The 14,843-nt window shown below is 38.3% G+C and overlaps 1 protein-coding gene across 5 annotated transcripts in view; it reads left to right on the forward strand.

Moving 5' to 3' along the window:
• The first annotated feature begins 1,473 nt into the window (after positions 1-1,473).
• DDC (dopa decarboxylase (aromatic L-amino acid decarboxylase)) overlaps positions 1,474-14,843 on the forward strand; it is a 58,038-nt gene continuing 44,668 nt past the window's right edge. For 2 of the 5 annotated variants that reach the window (XM_008936029.1, XM_008936031.1), the window contains exons 1-3: positions 6,103-6,303; positions 11,423-11,536; positions 12,209-12,328. In XM_008936029.1, the coding sequence (XP_008934277.1) occupies positions 6,103-6,303; positions 11,423-11,536; positions 12,209-12,328 (435 nt within the window). Of the gene's footprint in view, positions 1,598-6,066; positions 6,304-11,422; positions 11,537-12,208; positions 12,329-14,843 lie in introns of those variants that run through there. The other 3 variants (XM_008936027.1, XM_008936028.1, XM_008936030.1) reach the window with 3 other exon arrangements.

Raw genomic sequence — 14,843 nt, forward strand, 5'->3', positions numbered from 1 at the left:
ACCCATGTTTCACTAGTTTGGAGACCAAATAAAGTCAGGAGTAAATCTATCTAATCATAACTGGACTGAAGGCCTAGGAAAAATTGCCTTTAAATTTCTAGCCTGCATTCTGTAATGATGGAAGAGGTGAAAATTATCAGAAAGTGGGTACAAACTATTTAACTCCCTCTGCCTTGATCCACGTCTGTGCACAGGGAGTGGCAGTGGGGCTGCAAAGTGGCTGATAACACTTTGCATCATTCTCCAGTGCTGTGCTGAAGTCTCCTGTTCAAACACGTTATCTCTCCCACCTTGTTTGCAAATCAAAGAGCTGGGCAACGGTAATAAATTGGTACCACTACTGCATGGGCACAGCATCCTCATTTATCATCATCAGGGTGACATACCTTCATGTGCAAAAACATGTTGAAGCCTGTCTCAAAACCACTTTTTGTCCTTAGGGGGTCCCAATTTATCCAGGCTGTAACCCTAATCTCTCAGGATTTGATTTGCGGTGGAAAAGAACTGAGAGCTGGCTGCAACTGACCTTGGGATTTCGTGATGCCTTCAGGAGCATGGACTGATCATTACAGCAGACATAGCCCAAGAACTGAAAATGCAAGTCAGCCCGTAGGGTAATGTCTGGTACGAGTAGTGCAGTGAAACCCACAAGGCTGATCTGTGCATTTTAGATCCTGTTCTTATTTTCAAGCTCTTTCAGAATAGAAGCAGTTATAATTGGCCTTATGTCATTATAACAGCAAACACTGCAATGACAGTTTTAAAATATGAGACAGTCAGAACTTTTTTCTTCTTTGCAAAAACGAACAACCTAGAGACCAGTCTGGGAGGAGATTGACTATCCCAGATCTCCTGCCAGTCTGTAAGCTACCAGTGCTTCATAGTGCTGAACAGTATATTTTAAAATGAACTTGAGCTAAATAAAAATGACAGGCAATTACTTAGATTCATCTGGAAAGAGAACTACCCATTAAACTTTTCTTTTAGAATAAGGAAACAAATCTTGAACATTTACTATTGCTTTTAAGTCTATGTATGATGAAAAAGGGAAACTGGAGTAAGTTAGAGCTTATTTGAGGATGTTATGCATACGACAGATAATTGTTCAGAGCTTGCTGTCACTTGCATGGTATTTCAACCATATCTCTGTTTCCTGCAAATAATGTTTCCCAGAAGTAGTTCAAAGCACTTGCTTTTATAGCAACAGCCACAGCAGCAATGTCCCAGCGTGTGTAACACGGGTGGGAGCATGTGATCAGAGGCTCACTGTCAGACTTGTTAATGGAGTTCATGGAAGGAAACCCTCACCAGCCCTCAGTTAACAGAGGCAGTGGCCATTACTCTGTCAGATCTGTCTGCCTTTTGGGTGGCTTTTTTTCCTAAGTGTGTTTTGGAGGAGACGTGGGAGGAGGGGGAGATGCTGCTGCTGCTGTTGCTGCATGTTCAGTGCAGAGTGCTTGGCTGTGATAGGCTGAGGGAACGTGGATACTCTGCCTATATATGCTGGCAACTGCATCCTCTGTGCTTTATAGCTGTCACAGAGAGGCAAAGAAAGACTGAAAAGACAGAGGAGAAGGAAGAATCTTTCCAACTCACTGTAAGTAACATTCTTTGTCCTTACAGCTTTGTGGCTTTTTAATTCAGATAGGTACGTTGGTATTAATGCAACAATTGATTACTTAGAGTGGGAGCTCAGCTAGTAGATGGTCAGAGTCAGCCTGTGTTATTTTAGGGATAATCCAGGATACTCAGAAAGCATTTCTTTTTAACCTGAATTTGCACAATGTAAGGTGCACCTCTCTTTTTATGTTTGCTTGTTTTTACATGTGATGTATGTCAGCTACAACCATTTATGTATATTTATGCAGAATCTCATGTATTCAAAAGTTGGTATCTTGTCTTTCCAAGTGTAATAGTTCTAAACAACCACGCAGATCTTGAGAAATTATCTTCCAAATATTTTTAAAAATAAAATTTTCAGGATAAATTCAATGCATGACTTTTTAGGGTGAGGTTTTCCTCAGAAATAACCCTTTCCCATCACAGTAGTAAGACCTCAGAAGGGAAAATTACCAGGTTGCAGACTCTGTGCCAGTGACAGTAATTAATAAAACTAGAAACTTCTAACTGGAAATTGAAATTTTAAAATGGAATATAGGGTCTGTAACATATATACCTAATTTTTGGCTTGTGCAAAAGTAGGAGTACAGAGTAGATCCAGTTCCTTTTTAGTCATGCTGAAATAAAATCGATCCTAGAGTCCTTATTCAGGCAATGCTCCTATTGCCAATAGCAGAAGTTTTGCTTAAAGGTAGCAACAGCTGCAAAGACCTTCAGTTGGGCTCAATAGCAGAAAGTCCTCCTGGCTTCAGTGGTGTCACTATAGTACCACAGGCCTTTAAATTATGTTATATTCTGCAATGATCAGTTCACTAGAAAGTGTACTTGTCTCATTTATTGGAAAGATACAATTATTACTTTTTTTGAGCCAATGCTGCTGTCGGTTTAAGGTTCTATTAATGCATCTATGCATTTGTCCTTTCTGTAGTTAATAATAGGAGCTACTGAAAGATTTTATTATGTTAGCTGTTTTTGATTTTACTTTGATGAACTAGGGAACAGGCACTCATAAAATTGCAGTACATCGGATAAACCTCTCCTCAGTTACTCTCTTTTTCCTCTTCTCCCCCTTTTTTTTCTTTTTTACTCTTGTACTTCTGTTCTTAACAGATTTCCTGGTAGTATCTTTTACACTTCTATTTAGTATATACAAAAAGCAGATTCTAAATGATATACAATACTTTTTATCAGAAATAATGAATAAGGTGAATGTTACCTACATAATATTGTACCTATAAATGTATTTAATACTTAATTCTGCATAACATGTTCATTTGTATGGCTCAGTTTCAAATAAAGTAGAAAACAGTCTACTGATGAACCTTATGTTGAATATACAATCTAAAGACTAACAATGTTTTTTTGGGGGTAACTTCACTAAAATAAAATGTTGCTATGTTCTAGTTTCACTGAAGTAGGAGTAGTTTAAACAAAATAGCAAAGATTTGTCAACTTTAGATTGTGAAGTGTACTTGTCCTGTGACAAATTCCAGCGACACTGAAGTGCAAAGAGTTTATATATAAATTTAAAGCAAATATTTTGATATCAGTTAAGGTTTTATGTTTTTTCTTGGTTTTACCTGAATTTAAGAGCAAAATTCTATCTTCTCCAGTAAAGTAGGATGTGATCTGAAGAAGTATGCAGTGGTGACAATATCCATTGATTCTTGCTGGGAACAAAAGTACTTCAGACATAAGTTTGTTAAAATTGTATTTTATCAGTGAGGCTCTTGATGAATTTAAATATGGACTATGCTTACAAAGTGGTGTAAGTTTATGATCAGGCAAGTTGCCTCCTGAGGAGCTGTGTTCTCCTCACTTGGGGTTCAGCTGGTAGATGTTGAATATTGTTGAAATTCATCCTGGGAGGTGTGGGATCCCTGAGAGTGTGGCGCCTTGATCACTCTTTATGAGCCTTTAAGAAAACAGACCACTATTAAATACTTTAAAGACAGGCTCAGTTTCTCTGACATTTCCATTTACTTTTCAGAAACTTTGCCTGCGTTATTTTTTGGTTGAAGTCCCTTTGACTTAAGTGGGTGTTTTGAGTACACACAGACTGTAAAAAGCCTTCAGAAGATACGGATGCTTATAAGCAGTGTTTTCATTTTAGATCCTAAGGGCTGAGTTGTCTGAGGTGTTTTGCTTCTTAGAAATTTATGTTTACATTTTTGAAATATATCAGCATTGAGGGAAAATCTTTCTCTATGTGTTGTGTGGCTGCATTGTGCATGTGTTGTATATGCACGTGAGAGGTCGAAGAGAGCAATATTCTGTACTAGTAGAGAGGAGATATAATTTGCATTTTTATAGTCCTAACTGGTAAACATTATAATTGTTAGATATTCAATCTACTAGATGTGGCTTCCATAGCAAGTACTACTTTCAAGCAGATGAAGTGCTATCTGTAATGAACAATTGAAGAAGAAAATAAAAATAGGTGAGAGTGTAAGTGGGTCTTACCATTCACAGAACAGATATAAAATAGGAAGTGAAAAGGAAAAGACTGGTATGTTCCTACAAGGAGTACACCTTCGCAGTTCCCAGGAGTTATGTGTATTACAGTAGGTAAAGAATTTTCAGTCGAGGACTTTTAGGAAAGAAGATGCATGGATACATAAAAATAGATGTTTAGACAGATTGTAATTTCTCAGTACTGTCTTGGGTGGAAGAAGAATGAAATACTTATTTCAGATTGAAACGAATTGATGTATTTCACCAGATCAAACTGAACTGAAAGTTCATTAGAGGTTAACTAGATACTAATTTATATCCATTTATAACACTGTTGGCAGCTATGGCAGTTTTGGGATGGATGGGACATCTTCCCATTCTTCGTGCTTAAGCTTCTTCATTCAGTTAATTCTCCAATGCAAAACAGTGGGTTTCCCCTGTAATTTAATTCTTTATCAAGAATTTTGAGAATACTATTGCAATAGTGATTTATGACAGGAGCAGTGCAGCCAAAAGGTGCCAGTGAACCTCTGCCAGTTGCTTATTCTGATATTAAAAAAGAACTTTGTTCAAACTGCTAATAATAAAAATGACAATAAATTATATCGGCATACTATATACAAACAAGGCGATGCAAATATTGTAATAGAAAGAAATTTCAGATCCAAAATAATCTAGGTGGTAGAAAAATGCTCACAAGCTATATAACTTAGTGTCTGTGGTAACATGCTAAAGTAAATTTATTTTTTTCTGTGTGTTTGTGAGCTGTGTTGAGCTTACACAAATGCTATTTAATTTATGCCATTTGCCTTATATTTATAGCAAGATGTGAGAAAGATCCTAATTCTCCCTTCAGAAAAGTGTAGAGAGCCAAATAAACACTTACATGATGGTTAAAGAGGGTAATATAACAAAATAGGAACAAGAACAGCTGTTCTTTGGGGGCTAGAAGTCCCTACTGTGCAGATCCTTGCTTTCTCAAGTGGTTCATGGCCTACAGCAGTACCCTGCCTTCTTAAATACCACCAGCAGCTGCTCCACACAGATCCCACATCCTCTCTTTGTGGCAGCAGAGATGTCTCTAGGACGGTGTTTGTCAATGAAGTCTTTCTCTTGTAATGTTACAGTATTAATTAAAGTATAATAAAGCCTAGAAGAATCTCTCTTTTCTCAAAATGATGTCCTCAGTTACAAATCTTTAGCACAAATAACTGATATCTAAGAAGTTTTCTCTTTAATTAAACTCACATGATGTTTAACATAATTGTTTCTTTCCAAAGTGAAGATCCAAAGCTATATGAACTCAATATGTGAATTCTTTACACCAGCAGTGAGTATCCTTGTTTCACGTGCCAGTTTTCTTGCTGGAACAGTATCTCATACTCAATCTGAGTGTATGAAGACTCTTTGATGCTTGTTAGGCACTGTGGTCTCAACCCTGAGAGCTCACTGGGCGCTCAGAATGCACAGTCACATACAATAAAGGAGTTGGCTGTGCCAGGATGGCAAGAGCAAGTACCACAGCAAAGCAAATTTATTTTGCACGCAAACTGCAGCTCATCTCAGCTGAGCCATATATGGCCTTGGATGTGCTTACACAGCCTCTGCCCAGCTCAAAGCATATCTAGAGCTCCAGCCCAACGTCTTGGAAGTAGGGACAGCCCCAGACAGAGCTTCCTCACATCCTCCTGCAAAATACAGTACAGATAAGTCTAAGTGAATTCTAATTGACACTTGGGTAAAGCAACAAGGCTTTGTGAATGGCACAGGATGTGCATGTACAGTGAAAGAGTGAAGAAGCTAAATTTTGAGGCAAGACAGGAGGCAAAAAGTAGATAAAACAACAGGAGAGCACAGTGGATGCAGAAATAAAAGAGCATATGGTCTTTTCAAAAGGACTGTATGACTCATCCTATAAATCATGTGAATAATGGGTTTAAAACTAGTAAAATTTCCTTTCAGAAGTGACTTTTTTTTTTTTTTTTTTTTAAGGGTTTTTCTGATAGTAAATCCTAAACTCTGATATCCATGGAAGCTGCAGAGTTCCGCAAGAGAGGGAAGGAGATGGTGGACTACGTTGCAGATTACCTGGAGCAGATAGATAAAAGACAGGTCTTCCCAGATGTGGAACCAGGATATCTAAGGCCCCTCATTCCGGACTGTGCACCCCAGGATCCTGAGAGCTTTGAGGATGTATTTAAAGACATTGAGAAGATCATTATGCCAGGGGTAAGAAATATGGATCTGTGTTGTTCAATGCTGCATTTAGGTTTTCAAAGACTTTTAAGGCAAGTGTGGATTGCAGCCTGTGCAGCTAGATTTTATGAACATAAGTACCCACACTGATTAGCGTCTAGAAGGCAGGAGTCTACTTTATGTTCATAGTTAAGTATGATCTAACACTTCACACAACTAATCTTCTCTGTTCTTGCTAGAAATAATCGTTCTTTTGCTTTGTGCAGGCCTTGCTTTTGGAAATACTCCCCTTTCCTCCCTTGAACTGGTTAAAGCAATGCTTCATAAATTTCAATTTTTGCTGCTTGCAAAGCACAGTAAATATTTTATAAAATGGGATTTTTATTAGTTTGCTGTGCCTAAAGTGTTCCTTCAAGCTGATCTTTAAATGTTAAAATTGTCTTGGGAGACTTCTTTTCATTACAGTGTGGACTACAAAGGATTCTCCCCAAGATTTGTTCTGTTGACTTACTCTTCTAAATGTCAACATCTTCTAGTACCTTTTAAAGGCAAGTGGCCACTGCCTAAATATTAGTCCTTGGATACATCTGTGCTGGACACACAATGCAGAACAAAGCCTCTGGCATTTGTCCAGTTCTTAATCTTCATTGGTTTTCCACTCATGTTATACTATTTTTATTTTAAATATATGCTTGTGTCCTGGTTTTAGCTGGTATAGAGTTAACTTTCTTCCTAGTAGCTGGTATAGTGCTGTGGTTTGCATTTAGGATGAGAATAGTGTTGGTAACACACTGATAACACACTGGTGCTAAGTGGTGTTTCTACTAAGTTAAGGACTTCATAGCTTCGCACACATGCACTGCCATTGAGAAGGCTGAACTAGCCAAAGCAGCTAGTCAAACCTGAACTACCCAAGAGGGGATTCCATACCCTAGGACATCGTGCCCAGTATATAACCTGAGGGAATTGGCCAGAAGGGGCCGTTTGCTGCTAGGGGACCGTCTGGGTCTGTGGGTGGTGAGCAATTGCATTGTGCATCACTTGTCTTTTCTTGGGGTTTATTTCACCCTTTTTTTTTGTCTTCCTTCTCATTACTAATTGTACTATATTTTATGTTTATTTCAATTATTAAACTGTTCTTATCTCAACCTATATGTTTTACTTGCTTTTGATTCTCCTTCCATCCCAATAGGGGCTGGGAGGGGTGAGCAAGCAGCTGCATGATGCTTAGTTGCCAGCTGGTGTTAAACCATGACAGCTTGCCTCCTAAGGCCTCTAAGTAGGTTGAAGAGGACTGGATTATTAGTAAATATTAATAAGGAATCTCTTATTTGGATCTCTGCAATAACCACTTTGGGTTGCTTCTCTGGACGTAGCTGGGTGATGTTATTGCTATGTGACTGGACGTGGAACCATTGCTCTGCAAATGTGTTTAGTCAGCGTGCTGTAACACCAGTTCCTTTTCATTATCCAGTGTAAATATTTGGTATTCAGTATGACTTTATCTTGTGTCCCTTGCAGCAAACTCTGCTGTCCTTTCACAGGCAAAAGCTCCACTAAAGTCAACTCTGCTCCTCTCAAAGATTTGTGGATGAATTCTTAAATCCAACAGAATTAAATCAGTTCAGATTAGATAATAGAATTATGTCCAACACATGCAAATACTTGCATTGCTACTCACAGATACGATTGCCTTTTCATTTTCATTAGAGGAAAATATTAACCACTTTTTTGTGTGTGTGTCTGTGAAGGAGAACAGAAAACTTTTCTTTGCTTTGAACACTTGAGAACATTCAGTAAAATATTATCAATTTTTTTTTTTTTTAAAAAGAGATGAATCATTTGAGGGTAGAAAGTGAGACACTGAGTTACAATTATGTCATCAACATGTCATATTCCCTCTTAACTAAATTGATTTTTTCTTGATATTTTGTTGCACTGCAAATAAATTTACTTTTACAAAGTGAGACATTCTGAAGAAGAAATATTCTATCCTAAATTTTCCTCTGGTCTGAAATGCTAATGTTTGTGACACAAAGAACACAAATCCTAATTCTTATAGTAACTGCCTATGTTGTTTATACTAAATACGGAAGACTCACATGAGCACAGTCTTACAAAGTCATGGTATAGTAGAGGTTGGATGGCACCTCTAGAGATCATTTATTCCACTCCCACTGCTCAAAACAGAGTCAGGTTGTTCAGGACTGTGTCCAATTGGGTGTCAGATATCTCCAAGGATGAAGTCTTCACAATCTCTCTGTTGTCTTGTTCCAAAGTTGGACCACCCTCACAGTAAAAAAGCTTTTCTTCTGTTTAAGTGGAATTTTTTGTATTTCATTTTGTGCACATTTCTTCTTGTCTTGTCACTGGATAACACTGAGAAGACTCTGGCTTTGTCTTCTTGACACCCTCCCATGGGGTGCTTATACACATTAACAAGGCACCGCCTGAGCTTTCTGAAGGCTGAACAATTCTGGTTGTCTCATCCTCTCCTCATACGAGAGATATCTGACTGATGATCTCCGTGGTCCTTCACTGGAATCAGTCCAGTATGTCCATGTCTTTCTTGTACTGGAGAACCCAGAACTGGACACAGCATTCAAATTGGGGCCTCACCAGTGCTGAGCAGAAGGGAAGCATCACCTCTTTTGAGCTTCTGGCAACAGTTTTGGTGCTAGTGGTGCAAAGTTCCTAATAGTAACACAGTGACTGAGGGAACAACTGAACTCTGATCGCCACAGAAGGAAGCCAAGGTAGAAGGGATCTGCAAATAAAAATATCAGTGGGAGTCACCTTTCTCTCTCAGACTTGCTTTGTTCTTATGAAATATATCTCCTCCTTTTTTAGAGCCAAAAATTACCAAGTTTAGCTGTAACTGCAAATAGCAGTACTGAAGACGCCAGTTTTCTTCACATTGGATCCATTAATCTATGAACTTTCACCTGAAGTGCTATGCTTAGTGTGTGGTAAACGAAGACTTGCTTAGAGTAAGCAAGCAACAGAAGAAAAACAGAAGAAATCTGGGAAATAAAATGTCTGTGAGAAGCATTACAGTGGTAATTACTGAACCCAAGACACTTGTGTAACACTGTTTATCAGCAAAGGGCTGAAAAAAACGAGCATCAGTTATGTCACTCTTTGTGATATTTGACTACGTGTGTCTGGTCCAACATAGAAAAAACAGTGAATTTTGCAGCTGCTTGAAAGGAAGGGGAAGGGGAGGCAGGAGGGGGAGCTGCAGCTGCCCTTGCCCTAGGGCTTTTGGCTTTTTTGCTTGCTTTGAGTGGTGTAACTGAAATCTGCTGTGTTTCATCAAACAAATGGCTCCCAGCAAGTAGGCAGGTTAATTTGATTAACCCAAGATGAATGTCACAAGCTGTACAGATCACAGGGGATTACAGCTGGGGAGATGAGCAGTGGCAGCCCTGGCTCATTATGGACATCAGTGGAAGTCTCTGCATGTGGGTCCTATTGGGGACCACTGTTTATTGGGTATTTTTAAATCTGTTTATTCTTTTCCTGTGAAAATACAAGTCCCTGTTTTTTCCTGATTTGTGAAGGAAAGTGCTTGCCACAAATGTTCTAAAACGTTGTTAGAGCAAAGAAAGAGATCCTTACCAGATATGAGAGATGCAGCTAAAAATGTTTACAATGGCTTGCCTTTGGATACCTGATCCAAGCAGGTTTGGACCAAGTGACCAGTAAAAGTGGAAGCTTGAATATATCTGGTACAGGGCTAGTTTAGACAGTGGAAAATTGTAGTAGATAGGAGATGTTTTCATATGAAAGAGATAGGGGCATCCAAAATATTATATATGGTATACTACAAGCAGAGAAAGTGATGTCTGATTTAATTGTGTATACAAGATAGTTTCCCCTTAGCATGGAGCATGTCTCTTAAAGAAAAACTGGTTGTTGGCCGGAAGAAGGCTAGAAGATGAAATAAAGGGGTGTTTGCAGTGTGCAGAACAGTGCAGTACAGTGATCCCTGGATTAGCTCCAGAACCCAGAAAACACAACCTGAGAGAGAGGAGAGCATGGAAAGGTAGAATTCACCAGAGGTGGGAATGTGGAACAGAGCAGTATGGAAACACTGAACTCAGGCAAGAAAGAATGTATGCTCTTACCATCCTCAGAAGAACTCCACTATTTAAAAAAAGAAGAAAACAAAACAATGTGAGAAAAGGCTAAGCTTAAATGACTCAGCAGCCATCAATAACTCAGCAACTAATAACTTTGCAGCCAAGGAAAGATCTTGTACACATTCTGCTGAATTCATGCTAATAGTCCATTTAATCCTCCAGAAGCACTTTTTCTTTCCTAAAAAAAAATTTGCCTTTTATCTGGAATGTGAAAGTTGTTGGTTTTTTTCCAAATACATCATATGACATCATTTCCACCAAACACTGCAGTGTAGTAGTACACTTCCTGCTTTCAAATTTCATTAGATTGGAGTTGTGGAGCACTATCAAGTATCTCACAGATCTTTAAAATTGCTTAGAGGTTGCATAAGATAATTCTGAATGCTGCTGCTGCAAGGCAATTGCCTACAATTTGTGCAGTTTTTTTTCTCTCATATTAGTGCATATAAAGTGGATTTGTATATAGATCACAACTTGTTTTAGGAATATCAGAGTTTAATTTTCTACAGAAGATACTGGATACTGGAGTGGATCACTTCATCCTGTGCTGAGGAACTATTTGGCCAGACTCAAATAACTCCAGAGTGTGGGAAAGAGGGTTCTGTGGATGTCTGTGGCACTGAAGGCACTCTGTAAGTCAAGTCATGTGACAGAGGTGAAAGAATAAAATACTGGAGAGTCTCTGAAAGCAGGGACTAGAGAACAGTGCTCTGCACAGAAACTTGTGCTGCCACTGCCCATGCAGTTCTTGTCTTCTATCAGATAAATGGATTTTGGAACTATTGGGAGGTTGGGGTAAGTACTAATTTATTTCTAATTTGAGTAAACGATAAAAAATTCAGGGAAAAAACCCAACAAGGTAAGCCTTTCTAAAAATGGGATCCTGTGTTACAGCCAGGTAGTTGAGAACTGTTGACTGTTCCCAACCTCTAATCTTTTCTGGTTTTGTGACAATTTATTTCTGCCTCCTGCATTAGTTAAAAAATACTATTTTTCCCTTAATACAGGTGACTCACTGGCACAGTCCATACTTTTTTGCCTACTTCCCTGCAGCCTCTTCCTTCCCAGCTCTTCTTGCAGATATGTTATGTGGTGGAATAGGATGTGTTGGCTTCTCTTGGGTAAGTTTAGTGGGGTATGTACAACTATGTGGTAACGGTGCTTCACCTTTCCAAGATTTTAAGCATTTCATTCTTCAATGAAATTATTAATTAATAGCAGGGAAGTCACAGGACTATTTTTATAGGTAAATTTCCATGACTAATTGTTTTCCCACAGACACCCTGAATGATTCCAGGAATAAAAGGCTATTTCCTCTTAGATGTTTTTCCCTTGAAAAATCACCAACATTTAGTATTAGTGGTATCAGTGCAAACTTACTGGTAATTCATTAAGTAGCATGACTGTTGCTGGTTACCTGGTGTTGTTGTATCATCTGGATGAATGGAAAATTGTGTTAAAACCACCCACATTAATATGAGATAGGCTCTTCTCAAAAGAGGTTGGTACTTGATGTCAAAAAACATTCAAATCTTGGCTTTGACATTTGATAGTCATGGTTCTGTGTGAGGCCTGGTTTGACATTTTTTTTGCAAGTGTTAGAAACTACATGCACAAAATGGTCTTAAGGCCCCTAAATTAGCTGGTGAAATTAGTCAGCTATCTATAGTTGAGAGAGAGAGGGAGAGAAAGAGAGAAAGAAAGAGAGAAAGAGAGTTATTCTTGCTCTGGTAGATCTTATTTCTCTTTATGGTCTAGTGATTTTATTCATTCTGTTCTCTTTTTTGACACAGGCTGCAAGTCCAGCTTGCACAGAGCTGGAGACTGTCATGCTGGATTGGCTAGGAAAGATGATTAATTTGCCTGGGGAGTTTTTAGCTGGGAAGGATGGTCAAGGTGGAGGAGTCATTCAGGTAAGAGGGGACATGAAGAAAAGAATATGGGATGACTTTGTGGACTTTATGATTTTGTAAAATCTTCATACCAAAACACTAGTAAAGGAAAGATTTTTTTTCCCTGACATGTGAGTTCATTTCAGATTTTCAGAAAGACTGATGCTCTGTGAAAATGTCCATAAGTGCATAGGATCATTCAGGAAAGTGATGGTTTGGTTTTCAGAGCAGCTGAATCCTGAAACACTCTTCTCTGCGAAGAACTGTTTGTAGTTCAACTTAACAGCACAATTTGAGCTTAAAATTCAAATCATAATTTTGAAAAATTGTGTAGGATGGAAACTCTAATTTTTGATCAAGCGAACTGAGCTCATTCTTACTAACAATATACAGCAATATTTCATGGCTGAAAATATAAAAAAAAAACCCTTCTAAAATAGAGGGTTTATCTGAGGATTTTGAGTAGAACATCATGAAAAGTACTTACAAAGGCTTCCACAAAGTCTACCTTATAAATGTGCTATTGTTTACTTTAGTTAGTTTCTGAAACAGCCTTTGCTTTTTTCAGAAAAAGTGTCAGAGATCAAGCAATGGATAACAACATAGGAATTGCCTATAAGCAGAAATAACAGAATGTAGTAGAAAGTCTAGTACTTTTTGTTAAAGAAGTTGAAATGATTTTCATTTTACTTATATAAGAAAATGAAATATTGGAATATCATAATGAAATGAAGAGCTGCTTAAAAGTTTATTCTAAAACGGGCTTCTAAATACATCTGAATTACATGCTAGAAGTGGGGGCTTCTTCCTTTGATTTCATATGCAAATGCCTACAACATATTCCAAGGGATTGCTCTCAGCATCTTCCCAGGCAAGTATGAATTTAAGCCAACTGCTATGATTCTCCTAGGTGAAGCTGCATCTACACCAGAGTATTTCCAGTGTAACTCTTTACTCCTCTGCTTGCTCTGTTAGGATCTTTTTCATTATGATTACTAGGGAAGGTGTTATGTTCGAGAAATCAAGCTTTTGTCATGCATGTCAGCAGTATTTATTTTGTACCAGAGAAAGCAAGCAATTATGTCTGATGTTTATCAGCAGGCAATATTGCCCTTCCAGGCTGACAGTGCTGGATCACCTGTAATTTTCATCAGAAACCAGTCAGCTTCAGGAATCAAAAGTGGGTTCTGTGCTCCTGCTTATGATGAAGTAATTTGTGCTGCAGATCTTCTTGTCTTGCTCTTGAAAAAAACAATGATACAAATAAGAGTGTGTGAAGCAAAAACAATATGAGCATATGAAAGTGCCAGTCATTCTATTGGTAAAGACCAAGTAATTATTGTGGCATTGGGTAAAACTGAGCATGTGAAAATTTGCTCTTAATTACATTTGAAAGTCTATGTCAATATGAAGCACTTTATTGTTGTGTGCAGAATGACACTTGAAAATGGCAAAAGATGAAAGCAAATTTCAGTTCAGAGCTCTGGTGGACATGAACATCGGCTTTTGCTGATATTTCTTCTGCCTCTTGAGCCTGCTTGCCATGGCAACCTTTGTTTGCTTGCGGTAAAAGGAAAGGTATCATCATCCTTCACTTGATGCAGAATACAGCATTCAAGAGAAGAATAAAACAGCTTTTAAAAATAAGCGAGAAAGCAACTTTCTTCCTGAAGCTTGTATCCTGCTGTTCATTCTAGATAAACCACTGAAAGGTGTACCTACTTTGAATTTTAAAGACGTTTCTTGCTCTGCAAAGGAGAAGTATTTTAAGGGTGAAACAAAATGAGACGCAGCCTGGCAAGGAACACTGCTGATTTATCTTTCTTGTCAGTTAGCCAGGTAGTTCAAGAACCAAGTGATTTTTTCCTCAAAAATATTTAGCGCAAGTGAATGGAATGGCCTTACAAACCAAGTTCTGCAAGCCCTGCAAGCTTCAGTGTAAAAAAGGTGACTTTTTGACCAAGGCAAGGTGAAAACGCCTATGTCTATTGTGAGACAACCAAAAGCATTTCCACGTTGCTGGATTCAGGTCTCAGCTGTGTGTCAGGAGGAAAGAGTAAGCTGGGCAACAGGTCCTTTCCTTTTCATCCTTGTTTCTGCATAAGGAAGTTCATGCAAGAAGTGTTGTATGCACACAGACTATACACCAGCCTGGATGAACAGCCAGGATGCTGCTTCTCCAAAGTGGCACTCCTCAAAAGGCTGAAGCTCTTCCTGAGCATAAGTCATTTTCTCACCCAGCCAGGCAGTCTCCAGAATAGTGGGGACTTCAACTTCCAGATCTCAAATTAATGTCTTCACCCTTGGAGTTTCCTACAGCCAGTTTCTTTTATACATTTGTGCATATTTCTTTAATATGCCTATTTCTTACATGTCCTGGAAAGACACTAACAGTTTTACAGGGCCTTATCATTACAAGAAAAAGAAAACCAAAAAAAAAGCCATTTTCTCCATGTATATTTGAAAGATTTTAATGTATCCCCTTAAATACATACTTTTTTAAAAAAAGTGATAATTAGTATTATTTTCCACAGAT

This window comes from Merops nubicus, unplaced genomic scaffold, assembly GCF_000691845.1.
Source record: "Merops nubicus isolate BGI_N331 unplaced genomic scaffold, ASM69184v1 scaffold3032, whole genome shotgun sequence".
NCBI classification, from domain to species: domain Eukaryota; kingdom Metazoa; phylum Chordata; class Aves; order Coraciiformes; family Meropidae; genus Merops; species Merops nubicus.